General features: G+C 41.0%; 1 protein-coding gene and 1 long non-coding RNA gene across 2 annotated transcripts; both read left to right on the top strand.

Moving 5' to 3' along the window:
• The first annotated feature begins 612 nt into the window (after positions 1-612).
• LOC146705424 (uncharacterized) lies at positions 613-4363 on the top strand. The gene is made up of 4 exons (XM_085463071.1): positions 613-1665; positions 3040-3158; positions 3247-3369; positions 4031-4363. The coding sequence occupies exons 1-4, from the start codon at positions 723-725 to the stop codon at positions 4106-4108; spliced, it is 1263 nt and encodes a 420-aa protein (XP_085319197.1). The 5' UTR covers positions 613-722; the 3' UTR covers positions 4109-4363.
• A 324-nt stretch (positions 4364-4687) lies between these two features.
• On the top strand, positions 4688-5651 carry LOC146705423 (uncharacterized). Its single transcript, XR_014921366.1, has 3 exons — positions 4688-5078; positions 5276-5381; positions 5530-5651. It is a non-coding gene; the product is annotated as an uncharacterized LOC146705423 (long non-coding RNA).
• The last annotated feature ends 19193 nt before the right edge of the window (positions 5652-24844 follow it).

Genomic DNA, 24844 nt, shown 5'->3' with positions numbered 1-24844 from the left:
ATTAATGCATGACATTAAACTATTAAAAAATGTAAATGATCTTTCATATGAATGTCTTCTATGTGCTTTCATTGTCAGAGCCCTGTGTAAAGTTGTTGGCAACCAACCACAAATGTGGGATGAGTACCTGGATGCTGTAATGTTTGGACTCAGAACTAAAAAACAAGTGACCACCAAATACTCGCCTTACTACCTAATGTTCGGCAGAGAGGCTCGCTATCCTTCCGAAATCCCAGAAGAGTTCATGGTATGTCTTTTTGTCTGTGACAAACTACACGGAAATCCCACACAACGAAACTTTTTTAGTTTTTGAGGCGCAGGCAGATCAGTTTCAATGGATGCTATGTCACCGCCATAAAAGGACAACAACACTGAATATTTCTATGGATTGTTCCACCCCTCAATAACAGTTTTCTTCACGTCCAATCAATCCCAGGATACACTGAAGCTTTGCCAGAAATACATTGTGTCTTAAAACCTTACCAAAGACACTTAATGTAAATTTTCACTGTATTTCTCAGTTCTTTTATGTATTATCTGTGTATCTTACACAAATTATAGTAATAATAGACATGTCTTTTGATTCAAAGGTTGATGAGACTGTAGAAGACATTGTGGGGCAGGAGGAGGTGTCGGAAGACATTCAAAAGCATCAAAAACTGTTGGAACTGGTGAAGGACAACGTGGTCAAAGCTCAGGAAAAAACAAAGGGCAAAATAAAAATGATGAAGAGAGATGTCGTCTTCAAAGTTGGTGACAAAGTTTTAAGAGCTAACATAAGAAGCCAGCAGAGGAAATGGGGGAAACTTGAAGCAAACTTTTTAGGCCCTTACATTATTACAGCAATCCAAGGTAAAAGTGCAGATCTTCAGGATTCCAATGGGACAATCATTCCAAAAGTAAATATTGACCAACTAAAGTTAAGCAAAGACAGCATGCCAAGAGTGCCACACCGGGGTTTAAAGAAAACAGCAGCCACATTACTAACAGCACAACCAGGTCCAGCAGCACCAGCATCTGCTCTAGCTTCACAGGCTACAGCAGCACCAGTGGCGGTAGCACCAGCACCTCCTCCTAGAGCTACACAGGCTACAGCACCAATGGCATCACTTACATCACTACCAGTTCAAACTAAACATCCATTTCCAGTTCCACAAGGTATACCAATAACGGTATCAGAACCAGAGTCAGGAGCAACAGCACAGAAAGACAACGAACCACCAGAACCAGCCACAAGTGCTACAGCACCAGAACACGCTACAGCTCTACAAACCGAATCCAAAACAGCAGCCGACCCAGCCTCAAAGACCATAACAGCAGACCAGGCCTCACAGACCACAACGGCAGCAGACCCAGCCTCACAAACCACAACAGCAGACCCAGCCTCACAAACCACAACAGCAGACCAGGCCTCACAGACCACAACGGCAGACCCGACCACAACAGCAGACCCAGCCTCACAGACCACAACAGCAGCAGACCCAGCCTCACAAACCACAACAGCAGACCCGACCACAACTGCAGACCCAGCCTCACAAACCACAACAGCAGACCCAGCCTCACAGACCACAGCTCCAAATGCTACAACCACACAAGCCTCAGCTCCACAGATTACAGCCCAGCAATCTACAGCACAAACCATAGAACCAACAGTTGCAGAGAAATGTAAATAAATATAATATTTTTTTTATTTTTTTAAAAAGGACTTTTGTTCCTATGACAGTGTTTGTTTCAGTACTCTGTAGATCATGGCATAGGAAATTTTACACCTTTAAAAAGATTTTGTTAGGTATATTTCCTAACAGAATATTTAAATTTAACAATATGTTAATGCTTTAAAAAAACATTCATGGGGCAAAACATTATAGAAAACTTGTAAAAGGATGTAAGCCACATGTGTAAAATTACACAAATGAAAAAGTGAGTCCTTCAAAACTGTGAATCTTTCTTTTGTTGTTGTGTAACCCAGAATGTTCATGATTGATATTGTACATCTGATGTACACTAAGAGTGAAAAGTTTGGACACACCTTCATTTTAATGTTGCTTCTTAATTTCCTTGTCTATTTTGTAGATTCATTGTTGATTAGAACTCGAGGCATCAAAACTATGAATGGACACATATGGAGCACTAACCCTAACACAAATGATGTAGTAAACCAAAAAGTATGAAAGAACCAAAAATATATTTTATATATTAGATTCTTCAAATTAGCCACCCTTTGCTTTGATCACTGCTTTGCACACTCTAGGCCTTCTGTCAGTGAGCTTCATGGGGTAGTCACCTAAGATGATTGTCACTGCATGAAAAGCATGAACACACAGAAAAACACTGAATGGGAAGGTGTGTCCCAAATTTTGACTAGTAGTGTATGTTCTTCATTTTCTTCTTTTCCAAAATTGCTGTCATATATGCTGCTAGTGACATAGAATGCCCACTACAAGAAGTATATTAATGTTGTGATGATGACTGCCTGCCAGCAACAGTTCGAAAGATCAAATACTCTTTAAGACGCTGCTTTTAACAGCCCAAAAATTGACACTCTATTTTACAGATAATAAAACTAGTTTTGGAGGAGAAAAATAACATTTTTCCAGAAAAGATTATGTAATAGTAAAGGCCACAGGTGCAAGCCTTGAGCCTGAGTATTTTAAAATATAGTCATGTAGCTGCAACTAAACATAATTTTAAAAAATTGTTGTAATAGGTGTTTCTGCTGGAAAAAAGATATGATAGGGGGCAAGAGCATTTCTATTGTTATGTATTTAAATTTATTTTCTTTTATTAATATGAATTTATTTAAATTTCTTTGTAGAACATTGTAAGTGTAACTTTACCCCCAAATAAAAGCAAATTTAAGTTCTCCTTTTTTTTTACAAAATACAATGTTAAACCATGTGTCCATTTTATCAGCGTCTTAAAAGTATTTACCCTGAAACACGTCTTTTGTCAGACAACTACATAAGAAATTATGCATTTGAAAATTTGATTTACATTTAGTCCTGCTGACTTATTTCTTTTTCTCATTACTTTTTGTAGATATAATGGATGCCTGGGCTGGAAAGAGTCCTCACATTCTACTCTCCAGAATTGGTGCTTACAAATTATTCTACTGGGATATCCAACAAATTGGTCCAGACATGGAGTTGGAAAGTGAGGTACAGTGATCTTTACTGACAACAATGCAACTATCAGTGTTTTATTCATTGACAACAGTTAACAAATGTTTACATTTTGTATTCGCAGTCTATTAATGCATATCTTGAGATCATGGTGAGACAATGCAATCGTCATAATTCAGCAAAAGCAGCATTCATTGATTCATTTTCAATGACTGCCATTTGGAAGAGAAAGGCTCCAAGACTCAAGGTAGGTATCTCTAGAAAGAATCTTGTGTGTATTGTTTAAGTACCTCTGATCATATCCACATCCAGATTTAGATTGGATAACAGCTTATGCAGAAAGAATAAATTGAGACTGGGGTTAGTAGATGTGGATAGTTTATTAGACTTGACAGTTCTCTTTTGTTCTCTGCTTGTCTGGTTTCCTCCTCTTTTTGTACACACTCCAATCAATGCTTGATTTGAGATTTTCAAACATTTGGGCTAATATCTCTTTTGAAATCATCAACACTGCTTCATCTCTTTAATAGGTACCTTTTTATTATCAAGTGATTCTTACGTCACTGTTAAAGAGGCTTAAGAAAGCATTAAACATTATTCTGCAGATGGTAAAAGGATCGCATTGAAAATGATTGAAAATGAACTCCATGTCCAAAAAAAATCCTTAGAAAGACCTTTATTAGTCTTGGAGGAAGTAATGTGCAAAACCACTTATAAAAAATATAAGATAGTCCAGCTTCTTGCACAGGTTAAAGAAATGAGGGGTGAATCATGGCTGTCGCACAGTACTTTATAAGTGGATGATATATAATATATCATAAATTGCTTTAATAAAAAAGGACTCTAAACAACATGTTATTGCATTTCTTTCTGAAGTGAATATTTTTATTGTTTTGTTTCAATTTAAGATCAAACCCATGGAGCATGAAGTCATTCTGGGAATTGTAAATGAACATCATCACTGGACATTAGTGGTAAAAAAATAATTGCATTTACAATATTCATCAAATCAGTTTTATAAGACAAATGCATGGCATGCAGATAATCTTAACTCTTGAATTATTACATGTAATTCTCCACATAATTTTACTGTAGGTCATTTACTAACAAGAAAAGAAGTCACTGTATCTTGATCCACTCGGAGAAACTAAACAAGGTATCCAAAATTGTTTGGAATCAACAAGGTAAGGATAAATGTTGAAATTTATTTTGACCCTTTATTAAACGCTTTGTTGCTGTTGTTATTTATGTGTTTATTATGACAATTATAAGTATGATGTCAATCAAAAAAAATTTAAAAAAAATTGGCACTCAAAATTAAAAAAATAGCAGCAACAGGTTTGAATTTTTGTGTTGGCCTTCTGATATTGTGGTGTTATGGGTTAATTTTGCCTTTAAAGAGAAGTCTCCCCATGTTTCAATGTTTATTTGAGGACATGATGTCTGTATGAGATGATGTTTTTACATTAGAAAATATAGCATGGGGAGAATAATGTTTAGTAGTTGCATAAAGTGTTGCGGAGGTTTAGCACTAAAACATCAGACAAATGTCTTAAATAATTTCACATAGGTTATACATGTGTGAATTTCATCTTTGCTCCTCCTCCACATCTCTTCAAAGTGTACTGTGTAAGTGATTGATTTCTATATCATGGGCGGAAACGGGAAAAAAAGCAGAAGTAATTGTCCACGGAAATGCGTTGTAGACTTTTAAAAAGTAATGATTTTAACAAAACAGTGTGGTCAGTTCTTAACTTGATGTTCAACAGACACTTAAGCTCTCCATACTGTTCACCTTCTTGTGTCACCAAAATTTTAAAACATGTTATTTGTTTTTATTGTACTTGTCTTTCATTCATGCGAAAAAAAGGATGCAACGTCTCAAGATGGACTTGTGACACAGTCAAACACCCAAAACAAGTGGACGCTACCTCATGTGGAGTCTTTGCATTGAAAGTACGAGTCTTAACCGTAATACATACATATATACGAGAATATTGGAAATGTTGTGTTGTAATAAATGTTAATGACAGGAAAAGGAATATAAGATAATTACACAATAAAAGAAAGAACTTGATTCACAGGAAACAAATTACTATAAAATAACATTTACAATATTAGCCTATTTAGTCATCTTCGAATCTCTTTTTCAGTTTGCTGAAAAGATCTTGCGAAAAGAGTCAATAGACTTTCTGTCTACAAAAAACGCCATAAACACACACAGGCTGCAAATTGCCACCACTCTTCTCCTAGAGACAGGTAACTCATTTTCCACCATTCAATGTTCTCACATCATGAATATTTTCATCATGATGGCTGTAGAAACAAACCATATAGTTGTTTGAATGAAGTAATAAGTGCAGTAGGTAGTATACTCTATGTGCTATTTTTTCACTTTTTAAAACAGATGACTTGACAAACATCTGTCATTTCTGCGGGGAAGAAGAGCATGAAACTGACAACAAATGGGTAATGACATCAAGAAAGACTGCTAAATGTTATGATCAATTCCCATAAATGAAATTTTAACATTGGGATTTGTAATTATTTATTTTTTTACAGATTCAGTGTGAGATGTGTTTGCGGTGGTTCCACCAGCTCTGCGTGAAAAGCCCACCACCAGAAGATGTGTTTATTTGTCTTGCTTGTACATAGTTGACACTAAAGGTCCACAGCTAGTGTTCTTATGGCACACATTGTCGAGAACACATATCTACATATATAGATGTAGATGTTAAATTAAAAAGTCTAAAAAACCAAATGGTCTCCAAAGTTACTGTAGTTATTAGTTATACTGTTATTTATTTTGCAAATAAACTCTTTCGTGATAGCAACGCCAAGGTGCATTATTGATGGGGGGGGGGCACACATTTTGGCAGCCGATGCCATACAGCCTGATAAAATCTGTATCCCTCCATAACTTTTGCTGTGAATAAGACATGGTCTCCAAAGTTACTGTACTTATTGGTTATACTGTGACTTATTTGGCAAATATACCCTTTGTGATGGCAAAGGCAATATGGATTACAGATGGGGGGGGGGCACACATTTTGGCAGCCGATGCCACACAGCCTGATAAAATCTGTATCCCTCCATAACTTTTTCTGTGAATGAGACATCTTCTCCAAAGTTACTGTACTTATTGGTTATACTGTGACCTATTTGGCAAATATACCCTTTGTGATGACAAAGGCAATATGGATTACAGATGGGGGGGGGGGGGGGCACACATTTTGGCAGCCGATGCCACACAGCCTGATAAAATCTGTATCCCTCCATAACTTTTGCTGTGAATAAGACATCTTCTCCAAAGTTACTGTACTTATTGGTTATACTGAGATTGATTTTGCAAATAAACTCATTCGTGATAGCGTCGCTACAAAGTGTAAACTGAGTGTAAATTCACTGGAGAGCGACGTGTTTCCATGATCGCATCTGGTTTTACAGTATTATAGTATCAAAGTCTTTTTCTAGACAAAGTATTCCCAGCAGGTTATTTCAGTGTACATTATAAGGTAAACTGTCTTCCACACGGCACATTACAATATCCATCCATTCGCTTCTCTTTTTCAGGGTCGCGGGGGGCGCTGGAGCCTATCCCAGCTGTCATAGGGCGAAAGGCAGGGTACACCCTGGACAGGTCGCCAGTCTGTCGCAGGGCCAACACACAGGGACAGACAACCATTCACACTCGCATTCACACCTAGTGACAATTTGTATTATCCAATTAACCTATCCCCACAAGGTGCATGTCTTTGGACTGTGGGAGGAAGCCGGAGTACCCGGAGGGAACCCACGCAAACACGGGGAGAACATGCAAACTCCACACAGAAAGACCCCGGCCTGATGGTGGAATTGAACTCAGGACCTTCTTGCTGTGTGGCAACAGTGCTAACCACTGTGCCACCGTGCTACACGAAACTAATATTAAATTCATCGAGTCTGCTGTTTTCCAGCTTTTACTCTTTATCGCGTCGACTGCAGATCAGTGACAAGTAGCGTACAGAACGGAGCTGGGCAAGTGGCTCCTCCTACTTTGCGCGCTCCCGTGAATGGGGAAACAATTTTTGACGGGGGTAACTACCGGCTTCTTCCCGTCAGATGCGTGGAGGCAAGCCAGGTGACAGAGCTGTTGCAGGTGTGTATTGGCAAACATTTGCTTTTCCCGTTTTAATGCATTTTTTAACACCAACTAACTTATGCAACTTAGATGCTGATTACTGTGAGCCAGAGCCATAGTGTTGTTGTGCACTGAACAGAACGGAATTGGTGAGTTTGAACTTTTAATTTACTGTTTGTATTGCTACCAGCTGACGCTAATTGGCTGCTGCCGGTGTTGTGCCAAAAAGTGATTGTCTGCCAAAAACTGATTTCCAGTGTTTCTGTGTATTTTTTATGTGTAATATTTTTACGTATGTTCGTAAATAGACTTCGGTGAACAGGGGATACAAAGGGGTTACATAAAGAATTAAAAAAATTATGTTTTTTAAGTATCTTTACAACTTGTACTTACATTATAACCAATCCGGTCCTTTATCCCCACTTAAAATATTTTTACAGAACTATTGTAATATTTGCTGCCATTTCTGCTGTCCTGTTGGGCAACTTACTCTTACAAAATACATTTTTAATGTTAATGAGATTTTTTTTACTGCATAAATAAAGGTTATATAAAAGTCGCTGCCAAAAACTGATTGCGGCTTGTATCTTGTTACACGAATGTTGTTTGTGGCTCAAGATGACTTTATGTCATCCATAAGGGATGCATTTGACATATGTTTAACATATTATAGCCCAACAAGTTACTTATAGCACTTTAAATATGAGCAATCGCTTTTTGGCAAATACCGGAAATCAGTTTTTGGCACAACACCTGTCCAAACAATTTGGTTTTGATTTTGATTTGACCAATATTTGTTGAATAAAAAATGTTGTGACGCTACATATCATGTATGTATGTATATAGCAGTTGAAATGTTTCAGTTAAATTATTGGTTAAATATATTATATTTAACCAATATATTGTTTATTTATTTATAAATTGTGTAAACAGGAACAAGAATAACTTAATGTATTTAGCTTAATTGGCTGACATTTTTGTATTATTCTTGTGATTTCTTATTGGCCTTGTTTATTTAATGCAGGCCAGGTGAACCTTTTTTGGGGTATGAAAAAGGGTGGCGAGCCAATGAACGGCTAGGAGCAGGACTCATTCTGCAATTGAAGCTTCCACTGGTTGGGTAGGAAGCTATCAAAGACGACGCTCTGTCCCCATTTTCCAAATACACTGATTTCCGCAATCATACACACCATTCCCCTCATTTATGGACAATAGCGCTTGGACATCTCTCATGGACATTCAGATAGAACTCATGGACTTCAGTTTGGATCAGTGGATTTGATGTTAATATGTGTTATTTATGGGGAACTGTTGTTTTTTTTGTTTTTTGTTTTTTTTTTGAGAATCTGTATTGCTTGGTATAAGCCAGAAGAATTTGCTTAGTTGTCTTTGTGCACCCCCACTGGGTTTTTGATTAATTGAATAGCTGCAGCAGGAGTGATTATTTAAGTTTTCCTTTTCTTTTCTTATTTTTCTTTGGGGTTTGGTTAAATACATGGTACCTGCAAAAGCATTTTTGTGTTGTGTGTATTTATTAATTACTGCCCATCAGCTCCAGTAGCATTCCTAAATGTTCTGATTAATAATAACCATAATATTTCACTCAATACCTAGCCTGTATTAATTCATTAGCGCTTGATCAGTGTTACATAAAGTTTTGGTATGTTTGTCTGTAAAGTGGGCTACAGTACTAGTAGGTGAAACAGAAGACTTAGTTTGTGTTGCCTGAACTCCACACACTGACCTGTTACTTTTGCTTTTGGTATATGCTTGATAGTCCTTAAGATGAGACAACTGTTTGACTTTTACATGTTCTTGTCACAAAACCCTCTTTCAGTGATGTTACTTTCATTTTGCATTGACGGGACTTGCAGCATGCTTTCTCACAATAGCAGTGTCTTGTTTGCATGGTGGTACATTTACATTTTCATGCTCAGTTTTATACTGGTACTTAACACAACTGATTTGTCTGTGCCAGTCGATTGGGGAACACACATTTAAAGTTATTTAAGTGAACGAGAGAGATGTTGTGTGCAGTGTTGGGCAAGTTACTTTGAAAAAGTAATTATAGTTACTAGTTACTTTTTTTGAAGAAGTAACCGAGTTACAAGATTCTAAAAGTAGTTAATTACTTGAAGTAGCTATTGCATTACTTTAAAAAAATATATAATTTTTTTTTATCCCTGTGGGCTCCAGGTTATAATTGGCCATTTTTGACTACTTTAGATGTTTTCTTTGCCTTGTTTGGCATCATTCTTTTCAGCACAACCTCAGGTGTCTGAATTTACAGTTATGTTTTCATTTTGACATACTGTATTAACACAATTGATCTAAAATCAGTCAAAAAACAAAATCAGAGTAGAAAAAGTTACATTTTTTTTTATTGTAACAACCACAAACATGTTTATGGAATCATATTTCATACCTTTAAATGCAAATATAAATTGTCAGTTTTAAAATCCTATGCACAAGTTTTGTAAACAACAATGTTATTTGCATCCATTTACCTTTTACCCTTTTTAATAAGCATTTCAAACTGTTTACATAACAATCAGCTGCATTCAATAAGATGCCACACAAATTATTTGTGCCACTCCAAAAAAAAAATTATTTCTGTCCACTATAAAGGAGAACATCACAGCCTGATACCTGCAGGTCTGACAGCAGCAGGTGTATCACTCCTGTTCTCTACCTGGAGACAGCAGTCGCTTCATTGTTCTGACACACAACACAAAACTATCCGATTGTTAAGTGATGACGTGACGAATCCTACTTGCGGGCCTAAAGTAGTCTGCATTTAATATGGCTTTTGTGTTGTTAACATGTTTAAAGCTTTGTATTTTCTTCTATTTAATCTCAAAAAGCTCCTAAAAAAGTTGGTGATCACCGTTGACCTCCCTCGGCTTTTATTACCGCTAATCATTTATTTAAGCTCAGTTTTTAAAACCTTACGATGTAACTACAGCACAGCCCATGCAGCAGTATATGAATGACTAGCCTCGTATTGTGGATGGATTATCTCAGTTGTTCTCCTGGCTGAAGTTTGGTCCTTTTACAGCATCCTGCCATGCGATTACATTTGTTCCTGACCACCCAGAACACTCACGTTAACTTTTATCGAGTGGAAAAAGGTTAGCTTGTTTATATTATGCTAACATAGTTGTGTCGCTAGCGGTCACGTAGCACATCATTATCATAACACCTCCCACCCACTCCATGACATGCTGGTCAGTCACAGGAGCACGTTCAGTGAGAGACTGAGATTACCGAAAAGCACCACTGAACGACACAGGAAATCATTCCTGCCTGTGGCCATCTCCCTGTACAACGCATCCACTTAACACACTGTTTGCTGCTACAACTACACATGTTTCTTTTCCAACTATTTATTTATGAGTGACTTATGTATGTATGTATATATATGTATATATTGTACTATTCTTAGTTAGTGTATTGTCTGTCTTGTCTTAATGTTGGTTTAAAATGGAGCACTGTAACAAAAAATAATTTCCCCCAGGGATCAATAAAGTATTCTGATTCTGATTATATACCAGCTAGCCAAACTTCCGTAACCCTACAAATGTCACTGCTGTTTAGTTTTCTGTCTTCATTTATGCTGGAAGTGATAGCAGGGAGTTAGCTCGCTAACTTCTATCTAAATACAATATAGCATGTCCTGACTGCGGGGTTTTGGAAACAAATTAAAACGTACGGCTCTTCTAACTCCGTTAAATGTCATAAATTCCATTTTCATGGATGCCTGGATGTTAAACTCAATTGTTACACCTGGTAGAGCAGAACGCTGATAATTTTATTAAAGATGAAAGACTTAAGATAGTGTTTTAACTCTCAGTAATGCCACAGTGATCATTTGATATATGGACCTGCAGCGGAGTTTAAGCCCAGACACGGCTAGTGACGTCAGACTGAACGATTGGATGCACAACACTACACACCAACTACAGAAGACAACACATTAACTACACACTCCAAACACGGTAAACGCCACAAATCTATGGGCTCAAAATGTGGTCATAAATATTTTGTACTTGTAAATCGGTTTTGCACTTGTAAATGAGGATTTGTATGTGTAAAAAAGATTTGTGTGTGGATTTAGCCAAAAAAAACCCTGCAAGTTACAAGCAATGACTGTATAAAAGATGGACGACGCGACACCGCCTCCTACCATTGTGCAAAAATGAAGCCAAAATATCCTGCTTGTGGAGGCTGCCATCTTGCAAATTTGGAGCCAGAGTCTGAGCAGTAGTGACTTGAGGTGGAGCGACTGTGTAACACTCCCGCCCACACACCCCCCTACACTTTTTACGTAGCACCTGTGGTTCGAGTTTTTTGCTGGTTTACTGCGACTGACGACTCGTTTAATTAAGGTAAATACAACCATGTCACTGTTTAAAAAAAAAAAAAAAAAAAAAAAGACACACAGCTTATCTTATAGTTCTAAAATTGCTCTGTTGTTAATTCGTTTGCTACATTAGCCGCTAGCATATGTACTGTGTTGGAGGCTTGTTGCTAGCTAGTTAGCGATGCTACACACCTGCTACTCTTAATAGTCTGTGTTATTTAAGGATTCAACACACAACACACACACATATATATATATATATATATATATATATATACACATACACACACACACACACACACACACACACACAGAGAGAGAGAGGGAAGGTAGTCAGAACTGAGGGGATTGAACTACCAGAAGGCAACATTGCAGACATAGAGGACAGTTACAAGTACCTGGGGATCCCGCAGGCGAATGGGAACCATGAAGAGGCCGCTAGAAAAGCTGCAACCACCAAGTACCTGCAGAGGGTCAGGCAAGTCCTGAGGAGTCAGCTGAATGGTAAGAACAAGATCCGGGCCATCAACACGTACGCCCTGCCCGTGATCAGGTACCCTGCTGGGGTAATAGGCTGGCCAAAGGAGGAGATAGAAGCCACTGACATAAAGACAAGAAAGCTCCTTACCATGCATGGAGGGTTTCACCCCAAGTCCAGCACCCTGAGGCTATACGCTAAGCGGAAGGAAGGGGGCCGGGGACTGGTGAGTGTCAGCACCACAGTCCAGGATGAGACAACGAACATCCAAGAATACATTGGGAAGATGGCCCCAACTGACCGAGTGCTCAGTGAATACCTCAGGCAGCAGAAACCCAAGAAAGAGGAGGGAGACGAGGACAGGGCCCTGCACGGTATGTACCACCGGCAGATAGAGGAGGTGGCTGATATCCAGAAATCCTACCAGTGGCTGGACAAAGCTGGACTGAAAGACAGCACAGAGGCACTAATCATGGCAGCACAAGAACAAGCTCTGAGTACAAGATCCATAGAGGCTGGGGTCTATCACACCAAGCAAGACCCCAGGTGCAGGCTGTGTAAAGATGCCCCAGAGACAATCCAGCACATAACAGCAGGGTGCAAGATGCTAGCAGGCAAGGCATACATGGAACGCCATAACCAAGTGGCCGGCATAGTGTACAGAAACATCTGTGCCGAGTATAACCTGGAAGTCCCGAGGTCAAAATGGGAGATGCCCCCAAGGGTGGTGGAGAATGACCGAGCTAAGATCCTGTGGGACTTCCAGATACAGACGGACAAAATGGTGGTGGCTAACCAACCGGACATAGTGGTGGTAGACAAACAGAAGAAGACGGCCGTAGTGATCGATGTAGCAGTTCCGAATGACAGCAATATCAGGAAGAAGGAACACGAGAAGCTGGAGAAATACCAAGGGCTCAGAGAAGAGCTCGAGAGGATGTGGAGGGTGAAGGTAATGGTGGTCCCCGTGGTAATCGGAGCACTAGGTGCGGTGACTCCCAAGCTAGGCGAGTGGCTCCAGCAGATCCCGGGAATAACATCGGAGATCTCTGTCCAGAAGAGCGCAGTCCTGGGAACAGCTAAGATACTGCGCAGGACCCTCAAGCTCCCAGGCCTCTGGTAGAGGACCCGAGCTTGAAGGATAAACCGCCCGCAGGGGCGTGCTGGGTGTTTTTTTTATATATATATATATATATACACACATACATACATACATTAGCCGCACCTGACCAAAAGCCGCAGGTGTTTCAATGTTGACTTATCATATGTAAGAGAATATGCACAAAGGGAATTGTCAGGAAAGAGATGGCTGTTTGGAGACATCACTTTTATTAATATTTTGAAAAACAAGTTATGGGTACATATTTGCATAACTTTTTAGGTGTATGTACAAGTAGCGGTAATTACAAGTACGAAACATGTACTGTGCTTCATAAATGAGTAACAAATGTAGTACATAAAAATAACCTACAGCACACCAGAAAATAGATTCAGACTACCTTTTAGGCTCAGGTGCAGTGACACGGCTTTCACAAGAAGAAAAGTCAGTCATTCACCACCATCTTCCTGCGCACTAAAACCACCAAAGTCCTCTCCTCCAGTGTCTGATTCGAACAGGCTCAGGATGGCTACGTTATCCACTCTCAGCTTCTTTCATTCGTTGTCGCTTACAAAACCAAAGAAATCCTCGTTGTCAGTGTCAGAGTCGAACACCCTCTGAAGGGCCGTGGCGGTGTCCTCCTCTCCATAATGCAGCAGTCCAGCCCTTCAAAATCCGTTGGTGATCGTGGATGTTTTCACACTTTTCCACGCTGTCAGAATCCAATGGTGGAGTTGAGCATAACTTGCTTTTCGCAAGTTTATTGCCGCTCGTCATCCACGACTCCCGCTGAACGCGTAGCGTTAATTTGAAGTTTGTTTTTCGCACTACTTGTACGGCACTATGTTGCCTGGCGGATGGACACGTGACCAACATACCACTCTTGAACCCCGATACTGTGTGTCTGATCACATGCCCTTCCGCCAGGCAACGTAGTGCCGTACAACAGCGGAACAAACAAAACAAATCGTCTTACGATATGACAAAAATCATGGACAATCCATAGAAAAGCCGCACCTGACTAAAAGCCGCAGGGTTCAAAGCTTGTGCAAAAAGTAGCGGCTTGTAGCCCGACAATTACGATACTTGGATACTCCCCAGAGGCTCCGGACTTTCACAAAAAGATATTATATTCAGTCCTGTAGAAAGTTATATATTTAAAAATATGTGATCCTCTTTGGTTACTCTGGTATGAATAACTCTGCATCACTTTATGGTAAATAACCCACTATGTGCAAAAAAACTGTGAAAGAATTCCAGATGACAAGTTTGTAGTTCAACATACAAGTAACGACCTTTGACTTTCATCAGGTTTTATTTAATTGTGTTAGAGAAACTCAAACGTGCTCTTCATGCAGCTGAGTACATCAAGTGTTTAAAACGGAAGCTGTGCAGGTCTGAGATACAAACTGAGGTCCAGTTAATGCTGATATATAGTGACACTGTTACAGGGATGATTAATCCTTTTGTTTTTTTGTGTTTAACTTTATCAATAAAACAGCTGCAGCTTTCACTGCAGCACATGTCGTACGTTAACCTTTGTACTGTTTTCATCAGTTCATTTTGCAGTTAACATGTGAACATGTTGATCTGTCTGCTGTCACTGGGTGGTGCTGAGGTCTGAATCTGAGGGCTCTCCTGTAATCACAGAACAGAACCATCAAACTCATAAATTTTATCCCTCAAAATTGAAATAAAGCTGATTCTTCTGTCCTCACACACTCAGGATCTGAAGTTGTTCTCTTACATTTTTTTTCAGTATTACAGTAGACTACAGTACTTTAATCCATAGTTCCTGATTAATGAGGAGCTACAAGGTACAAGCTTTTTTTTTTTTAAAAAGTTACTGTCTTTATAGATGTGGCAAGAGACTGAAAACATGCTGTTGTTTGCACATATTTAATAATCAGCTCTGCACAGGAGCTAAAGCAGAGTGCAGCCTGTTGCTTTTACAGTATAATACTTGTAATAAAAGTACAGTAACAGTAATTAGTGAGTAGCCCGGAGCGTTTCTCTTGATTTCTTTAGTCAGGGTAAATTCATTCACCTGCACGGGTTAGTTAAACTAACCCTGACAGCAGAGTCCTCGTCTTAGCTAGCTAGATCTCAGGACCGAGCTAAGGACGGTAGTTACGGAGTAGCTTACAAACACGTCTAACTTACCGAAAAAGTGCAGCGGGGCCTCGGGTCCTTCTGTCGGGTAGTCCAGTTTACTGAAGAACACCTCAGGCTGTCAGGTTAAAACACTCGTCGTGTTTGCGAAGCGTAAATGCTGGCCCTCCTCTCAGAGCCTACGCTCTACCTGCTATTCCCGAACAGAGATATGCAAGTTTCTCTGTGACTGCAGCTGCCAGTCAAAGCTGTTATGATGACGATCACAGACTTTAGAGGGAAAACCAGCACACCGCAGACCACGGCCTCTCTGTGTGAGGATCTAAACGTATTCTACGCTAGATTCGACACAGCGAACACCATGAGACCGGACAGTGTGCGCACCGCGGATGACGTCAGTGCGCACACTGTGTCTGAGGAGGATGTGCGGAAGTGCTTCAGGAAGGTGAACGCATGCAAAGCTACTGGTCCGGACGGGATTCCCGGCCGCGTCCTCAGGTCATGCGCGGCTCAGCTGGCTGGAGTGTTCACACACATCTTCAACCTTTCCCTCTCTCTGTCTGTAGTCCCAGCCTGCTTCAAAATGGCCACCATCGTCCCTGTACCCAAATCCTCCACCATCTCCTCATTGAACGACTGGCGACCTGTAGCCCTGACCCCCATCGTAAGCAAATGCTTCGAGAAGCTGGTCAGGGACTTCATCTGCTCTGCACTACCCGACTCACTGGACCCTCTACAGTTTGCATACCGCCACAACAGGTCCACTGATGATGCCATAGCCCTGACACTACACACTGCCCTGTCACACCTGGAGAAGAGAGACACGTATGTGAGGATGCTGTTTGTAGATTACAGCTCAGCATTCAATACCATCGTTCCCTCGAAGCTGGACAGGAAACTGCAGGATCTAGGACTGAGCAGCTCCCTCTGCAGCTGGATCCTTAGCTTCCTGTCTGACAGACGCCAGGTGGTCAGACTGGGCAGCATCACCTCATCCCCCATCACACTGAACACTGGTGCTCCACAGGGGTGTGTACTGAGCCCTCTCCTGTACTCACTCTACACCTACGACTGCACAGCCACTAACAGCTCTACCATCATTGTGAAGTTTGCGGACGACACTACAGTGGTGGGTCTTATCACCAACGGTGATGAGACGGCTTACAGGGAGGAGGTCAGCGCCCTGACCCACTGGTGTCAAGACAACCATCTCACCCTCAACGTCGCAAAGACAAAGGAGTTGATAGTGGACTTCCGGAGGTGCAGAGAAGTACACACCCCCATCACCATCAACGGCGCTGCTGTGGAGAGAGTGAGCAGCTTCCGGTTCCTTGGTGTACATCTGGCTGAGGATCTTACGTGGTCAGTACACACAAACAAAACAGTGAAGAAGGCGCAGCAGCGCCTCTTCTTTCTCAGGAGACTGAAAAGATTCGGCATGAGCCCCCGCATCCTCAGGACCTTCTATCACTGTGCCATTGAGAGCATCCTCACTGGATGCATCACCACCTGGTATGGCAACAGCACCGCCTACAACTGCAAAGCTCTCCAGCGAGTAGTGCGGTGCTCTGAACGGATAATTGGAGGTGAGCTTCCCTCCCTCCAAGACATCTACAGGAAGCGCTGCCTGAGGAAAGCGGGGAGGATCATCAAGGACTCCAGTCACCCCAGCCATAAACTGTTCAGACTGCTTCCATCAGGAAGGAGGTTCTGCAGCATCCGGTCCCGTACCAGCAGACTGAGAGACAGCTTTTTCCATCAGGCCATCAGACTGCTGAACACGTCATAGACACCTCAGCTTCACTACTGGAACTTCAACATTATGCACTCCACACTGTATATAAATGCCACTTGTTTTGCACATATTCAACTCTGTATATTTTATATATTTTATTATTATTATTATTATTATTATTATTATTATTATTATTTTTTTTTTTTTTTTTTTTTTTTTTTTTTTTTTTTTTACTATTTAATTTGTAAAAATGTGTATACACACACACACACACGTAGGAAAATATTTAGTATACACATCCAGAAATGCATACACTATTATATATTGTACATATATTTATTAGTTTCAGGTTGGCCATTCTTGTATTTTGCTCGTTTGTGTTGTTGTGTTTGCACATCTCTGTTGCTTGTGGGGCTCGCACACAAGAATTTCACTCGCATGTGCTGTGCCAGTGTGCCTGCACATGTGATGTGACAATAAAAGTGATTTGATTTGATTTGATTTGATTTGACGTTTCACCCCAATTTAACGTCACCGTGGTAGGAATTAGAATCAAACTTATGGGAGAGGAGTCCCCTTGGACATTAATCAGCGTGATGAGAACTATTGATAACAAAAGAAAGAATCTTTGGAAAAAAAATTATCTGAGGAGAATAAATGTATTTTAGTCTGACCCCAGTCCCATCCGCTAACATGGAGGAGGTGGGGTTTATGACCTATACTGCAGCCAGACACCAGGGGGCGAGTTAATAATACAGACTTTATAATATGTCACGCGAAGATTCAGCAGCCAGATGAAGCGTTTACTGGCAATTGACAGTGATAGCGGACATTATCATCACTTTTCCAACAATCCTCTCCACACAGACAAGCATAAACACACTCGATTATCACTAAATCAAATTTAACACACGTTTGTAATGACGCTAATTCAGTTTACAATAGGGTTCATTCGCTCAGTCAGCAGGTGGCGGTATCCTCGTACACTGGGGAGTAAACTGCCATTAAACGAACAGAAGAAGAAGAAGAAAGCCCCTGCACATGCGCGGTACGGATCGGGTAGACCCAATTTGTACGGTCCGACTTTGCACATGCGCAGTAAGGATCGGGAGTTCCGATCTGTCACTATCTTTTTATTTTTTTGTTTTTGTCTACATTATATTAAATGTTTCATTATCGGAAACATTTTAAGAGATACTTGTTATTCTTAACATCTTAACAGGTACTCTGACCTGTAACTATCGTAAAATGCTTCGACCGGAAGTAGACACCTTTCGCGCATGCAGGGTACCGATCGGGTTTCCGGTACGGATCGGGTAGTGACATGGGTCGTGTCCAAATTCATGGGCTGCATACTCCTGAGGCCGCATTTGTAGACCGATTACGTCACAGCGACGCGCCGAAGGCTGTCCAAATTCGTAGACTCCTCCAAATGTAGCCGACAAATGCGTCCTCCTTTTCCCCGAATTTTAAGGATGGGTCGGGTGTGTCCTTTGTGGCCTACCATATCCCAGAATTCATAGCCAAACTCCAGTTTCCAACAATGGCGGCCGCTACTAAGTTTTAAAATTACTCATACTAATCTTTCTGGGTCACAAAATAAACTTTTAACATATTTTCAGGCGAGGAAGTAGTTGTGTAAACATCAAATATCTGCTCTGTTTATCAAGATATCGCGTATTTGCAAAAGTGCTTCGACGTTTTCGGAGGCGTCTGCTACCCACCAGCTCGATAGCTAGCCGGGAGCTCGAGGGTTACTGATGCGGCCGAGAACGGCACAACTCCCGGCACATCATTTTCAGATCACCGCGGACTTTCGCTGCTCGAGTTAAACGTAATATATTAGACAATTAGACAACAATTAGACAACCTAAAAATGTTATTGTTGGGCTTTTTTCAGTGTTTTGTTTGTTCGTGAGTAAATCGGTTTGGCTGAGATTAAAGTTATTAGATAAGATTAGATAAAATAAAACTTTATTAATCCCCCGGGTGGGTTTCTCCTTGGTTTTTACACAGCTGACTAAACGTCAAACAGAAAACTGATTAAACAGAAGTATGAGACAGTCGAGAATTTACGCCAGTGTCCCGTTATATTTTAGATAGCAAGGAGCAGACGGCTGAGTTTATTAAACTCCACCGAGACAGCGGTGACGCTAATCAGAAGGCTAGACTGTCCAATTTCATGGCCGTTTACTTCTGGCCTACCCGACCTTCTGAGGACCCGGCCCACGTAGACCGCGAAGGCCGGGTCCTCAGGAGGATGCAGCCCATGAATTTGGACACGACCAACAAGTATGAATTTTGACCCTATTTTTCTTCCTTTCATCTGATTGGTCAATGTCATGTCAATCACAAATGTAACAATCCAATCAGAGAACAGATGGGTTTGGCAGTCGGAGGGGCGCTTTTTTTGAACTGCAGGTCTTTGAAGGGAATAAATGCCCGTTTACATGCCAACCCAGCGTTTTCCTTCATCACCATGAAGGAAAACAGTCTGTGGTCGTCCGAGTTTGGTGATTTTTGTGTCACAGGTCTACATGTTTAATATAGGGACTTCCACAGCCTTTTCAACAGCGCTGCGGACCGTGGGGGGGCAGTGTTTTGGAAATGACAGTCTTCATTACAAAGCTTTCTCCGTTATCAATTAGCATACATGTTTTTATTGAACATTTGAAGAAGTAGCAAAAAAAACCCCAGAAACTCTTGTAGAGGACATAAAATCAGAGATAGAAAAGACAAGGAGCAGGTGCATCTAGTACAGGTAGAGCTGCTGCAAAAACCCACAGAGCCCAGCAGCCAGCGCAACAAATTCTGGATCCTTTGCTTTTAGTTAGCAGTTAGCATTAGCAGCACATCCCGCGTCTGATGTGAAAGGACTTTTATGCTGCGCACTGTGACTCACAGCCATGGTCCCGGGTCAGCCCTGACTTTGTGTTAAATTAATCCTAAAGTAATAATGGTATTTCTAACCACTGACCACAACTTTATCCTTTCAACAGCTACTGAAAGTTAGGGGACCTAGCTGCTACCCTTCAAGGACCTGCAGTTCAAAAAAGCGCCCCTCCGACAGCCAAACCCATCTGTTCTCTGATTGGATTGTTACATTTGTGATTGACATGACATTGACCAATCAGATGAAAGGAAGAAAAATAGGGTCAAAATTCATACTTGTAACTTGCAGGGTTTTTTTTGGCTAAGTCCACACACAAATCTTTTTTACGCACGCACAGATCTTTTTTACACATACAAATCTTTTTTACGCACGCACAAATTTATTTTACACATACAAATCTTTTTTACACACACACAGCAGCACTCGTGCCATTGTTTTGCCCCCTTAGCTCCAGGTGTATGGGCAGAAATCCGTGCCATCAGAAACTGAATTTGAATAAGTTAAATTTGAATTTGAATTGCTCAGATTGAATCTGAATTGTAACTTGAATAAATGCTTTTAAAAACTGAATATGAATTAGCCTAATTTGAAATTCAATTTTATATTTTGAAAATGAATCCATTTGCTTTGAAACCATACAGTGGGGCAAAAAAGTATTTAGTCAGCCACCGATTGTGCAAGTTCCCCCACTTAAAATGATGACAGAGGTCAGTAATTTGCACCAGAGGTACACTTCAACTGTGAGAGACAGAACGTGAAAAAAAAAATCCATGAATCCACATGGTAGGATTTGTAAAGAATTTATTCGTAAATTGGGGTGGAAAATAAGTATTTGGTCACCTCAAACAAGGAAAATCTCTGGCTCTCACAGACCTGTAACGTCTTCTGTAAGAAGCTTTTCTGTCCCCCACTCGTTACCTGTATGAATGGCACCTGTTTGAACTCATCATCTGTATAAAAGACACCTGTCCACAGCCTCAAACAGTCAGACTCCAAACTCCGCCATGGCCAAGACCAAAGAGCTTTCGAAGGACACCAGGAAAAGTATTGTAGACCTGCACCAGACTGGGAAGAGTGAATCTACAATAGGCAAGCAGCTTGGTGTGAAAAAATCAACTGTGGGAGCAATCATCAGAAAATGGAAGACATACAAGACCACTGATAATCTCCCTCGATCTGGGGCTCCACGCAAGATCTCATCCCGTGGGGTCAAAATGATCATGAGAACGGTGAGCAAAGATCCCAGAACCACACGGGGGGACCTGGTGAATGACCTGCAGAGAGCTGGGACCAAAGTAACAAAGGTCACCATCAGTAACACACTACAACGGCAGGGAATCAAATCCCACAGTGCCAGACGTGTTCCGCTGCTGAAGCCAGTGCATGTCCAGGCCCGTCTGAAGTTTGCCAGAGAGCACATGGATGATACAGCAGAGGATTGGGAGAATGTCATGTGGTCAGATGAAACCAAAGTAGAACTTTTTGGTATAAACTCAACTCGTCGTGTTTGGAGGAAGAAGAATACTGAGTTGCATCCCAAGAACACCATACCTACTGTGAAGCATGGGGGTGGAAACATCATGCTATGGGGCTGTTTTTCTGCCAAGGGGACAGGACGACTGATCCGTGTTAAGGACAGAATGAATGGGGCCATGTATCGTGAGATTTTGAGCCAAAACCTCCTTCCATTAGTGAGAACTTTGAAGATGAAACGAGGCTGGGTCTTACAACATGACAATGATCCAAAACACACCGCCCGGGCAACAAAGGAGTGGCTCTGTAAGAAGCATTTGAAAGTCCTGGAGTGGCCTAGCCAGTCTCCAGACCTCAACCCCATAGAAAATCTGTGGCGGGAGTTGAAAGTCCGTGTTGCTCGGCGACAGCCCCAAAACATCACTGCTCTCGAGAAGATCTGCATGGAGGAATGGGCCAAAATACCAGCTACTGTGTGTGCAAACCTGGTAAAGACCTATAGTAAACGTTTGACCTGTGTTATTGCCAACAAAGGTTATGTTACAAAGTATTGAGTTGTATTTTTGTTATTGACCAAATACTTATTTTCCACCCTGATTTACGAATAAATTCTTTACAAATCCTACCATGTGGGTTCATGGATTTTTTTTTCACATTCTGTCTCTCACAGTTGAAGTGTACCTCTGGTGCAAATTACTGACCTCTGTCATCATTTTAGGTGGGGGAACTTGCACAATCGGTGGCTGACTAAATATTTTTTTGCCCCACTGTATTTTATCCTTTAAAAATTTAGCTCTTGAATAATTGCAGATTCACTTCTACAATTCAATTTCAGTTCCAAAATTCAGTTTTTTGGGACTTACATCCGGTTCCGGTTCAAGAGTAAGCGAGCGCAGAAACTACGTTTTACTAGCGGACCGAAAGTGTCACTGACGGGAATCTACAGCGTCTTGAACTGAATTAAGACTTCAGAAGTATTCGTCATGTCGAATGACCAGCGGATAAACTCTCAGGTTGCTATTAAATGTATTACATGTATAAGAACAAGTGTCATGTTAACAAATGATAGCCGTACAGTAACTTTTATGCTTATTGTAGCTGTTAGCTAAAAACGCTAATTTAGCATAAATTAGGGGGTCCTTTTGTCCCTCTGTGGGGGGGATACTCCCACTAGGTTTAAATCTGGGACTTCCCACCATTTGACCTTAGAACTGAAGAAGCTTCTCGGATGAGAGGTGAAACGTCTTCAAGCAACTTAAAGAAGTCCAGACGCTTTTCTTTGCAAGCTCCTTTGACTAATTTAGCGTAGTTTGCCCTGAATTCAGTTTTGATAAAAAAAATATGATCAACTGTTTCTAGTAGAATTCCAAAGTTGTCATCTTGTATGCTTGCAGAGACCCCTACAGAAGGGAAACATGTAAAACAGTGTCCAAACCTTTGTCATGGTCCGTGGTCCTGTGTCTGTGGAATGCGTGATAATGGCGTAGCCACACCCCCGGGCTGGGCCATCACCGGCACACCTGCTCTCCATCACGGTGATTACATGAAGAGCTACTTAACCCGGCGCTGACGGATGCTCCACGCCAGTCCGTTAGTCACTTCACAGTGGTAACTAGACTTCTACGAAAGCGTGCATTCACTTCTGGTTGGAACTGTGTTTAATCCGCCTACTTGTGTCCAGGTTTCGACTCGGCGTCTGCCACCTGCCTGTCCTCCGGCTCAACTGGATCACTCGGTGCATCATCTGGCCCATTCGCTATCCCCACGGACATCCTGCTCACGGACTGCCACACTTCCCTCCCGAGCTTCCACGGTCCCGTTCTATCGTAAGCCCCCTACTCTAACTCAGTCCTGATGTGTTTTCCCCGCTTCCCGGCTCCCTAGTAATCCTCTCCCCTTTCTATTGCAGCCTCCCACGGTCCCGATCCCAGCTTCCTCGTGTCATTGTTTCCCCGGGTTTTTAGTTCCTTGTTTTGCTCCCTAGTTTTCCCGGGTCGCCTTTCGTTATTATAATAAAGTGTCTTTTCTGTTAGTGCTGAGTCTGCGTCTGGATCCTTTTGTGCACACGCGCCGCGGCGCATGACAACCTTTGTGTTTTTGCTTTATTTATGTCTTACACAGCATCCCAACTCTTTAGCTAACTTAATAACTTTAGCTAAAGTGAATAGTTAGTGTAATTCATTAGTGCAGCATTACTGGATCACCTCTGTTTGAAGTGATATGATATGTGACTGTCACTGTGTTTAACTACCATAATAATTCTTAGGGTACTGAGTGCATGCTTAATTAGTTGGGGTTTTTTTTTTTAACATACTGCTCCATTGCTATGTTTGACAGGCTGAAGTTGTTGGGTGATTTGACAACCTGTTACATAAGGAATTCAACTAACACAGAAGGATGTGTTAGCCTGTTGTAAGAACATAATAAAAGGTTAGACAGGAACTGTCATAATTAGATTACAAGTTTACGCTTTGTCTATATCACAAAAAGTGCTGGAAATAGCATCAACCTGTCACAAGACCTCATGATAAATGTGAAATGGACTGGTAATTTTTTAAAGAGAGCACTTAAAGTGCTTGTGTAAATGAGTGCATGACCATATATAAGATAAAACATAACTGAAAGTGGCTTATAATATCTTGAACATGTGGGCGTTAAACTTGAATGTGGGGCCACCTGATATCACTACCCAAAGTTTTGCAATCTTTGTATTTGATGGTAAGAGTCTCACCAGATTTAACACCAGTCTGAGAGGCTTCACAGAGTTAAGGAAAGTGGCTTTAGCAGACATCATACACGTTTACAGAACTGGTACAGATACAGAAACATGAAAAATACCAAAGAGAAAAAAGAGAATCGTAAGAAGCACATTTAACCACAACGGATTCGGATACAAATCCAAAATCTGGATTAATCATTAATTCCCATTTAGAGTGAATGATTCACCCAGGATCCCTTTCTCTATCTGCTTTTTACGACAGCTTTTCTCTTGACACATCATCTAGAATTATCTGATGTTTTTTCTGTATGAAAGAAGATATCAGTCCTCCATGTCTACACAAACTATTCAAGCAGACATGTGATATGTATGTGGCACTATAAAGGCATCAGCTGCCAGTGCATGTATACTTAGATAACTTATATGACAGATCAGATCACTGTCTGATCTATTTTCTGTCAATCAATACAGTGCTGTTTTTCAGTATGATTCCATTCTAGTTGTATAATGTCATACCCAGACACTAAATGGCTTTCATTTAATTTAGGAGCTCCATTTTATTTTAGGACAGTGAATTCCCAGAATACCAGACTGCATTCCAAAGCTGTGGTGTGGAGGGTCATGAGACAAAATCTAAGCTGTAGGTTGGAGGTGAGGGAAGAAAGGTTATAGGTTAAAGAACCCCTATTAGGGGGCCTCCCAGAAAGAATGCCAAAGATCTGTCAACAAG

The sequence above is a fragment of the Copadichromis virginalis genome, linkage group LG7, assembly GCF_057382275.1.
Source record: "Copadichromis virginalis isolate Kocher_CV1m ecotype Utaka linkage group LG7, C_Virginalis_male_GT1.1, whole genome shotgun sequence".
Taxonomy (NCBI): Eukaryota; Metazoa; Chordata; class Actinopteri; order Cichliformes; family Cichlidae; genus Copadichromis; species Copadichromis virginalis.
This window is presented reverse-complemented; position numbering and strand designations above follow the sequence as displayed.

Bases quoted from the DNA above. Each gene is read 5' to 3' on its own strand.
- LOC146705424 (XM_085463071.1), top strand. From the start codon at position 723: ATGATGAAGAGAGATGTCGTCTTCAAAGTTGGTGACAAAGTTTTAAGA. The intron at 1,666-3,039 runs GTAAATAAATAT...TACTTTTTGTAG, and splicing joins ACCAACAGTTGCAGAGAAAT to ATATAATGGATGCCTGGGCT. The intron at 3,370-4,030 runs GTAGGTATCTCT...TTTCAATTTAAG, and splicing joins GAAAGGCTCCAAGACTCAAG to ATCAAACCCATGGAGCATGA.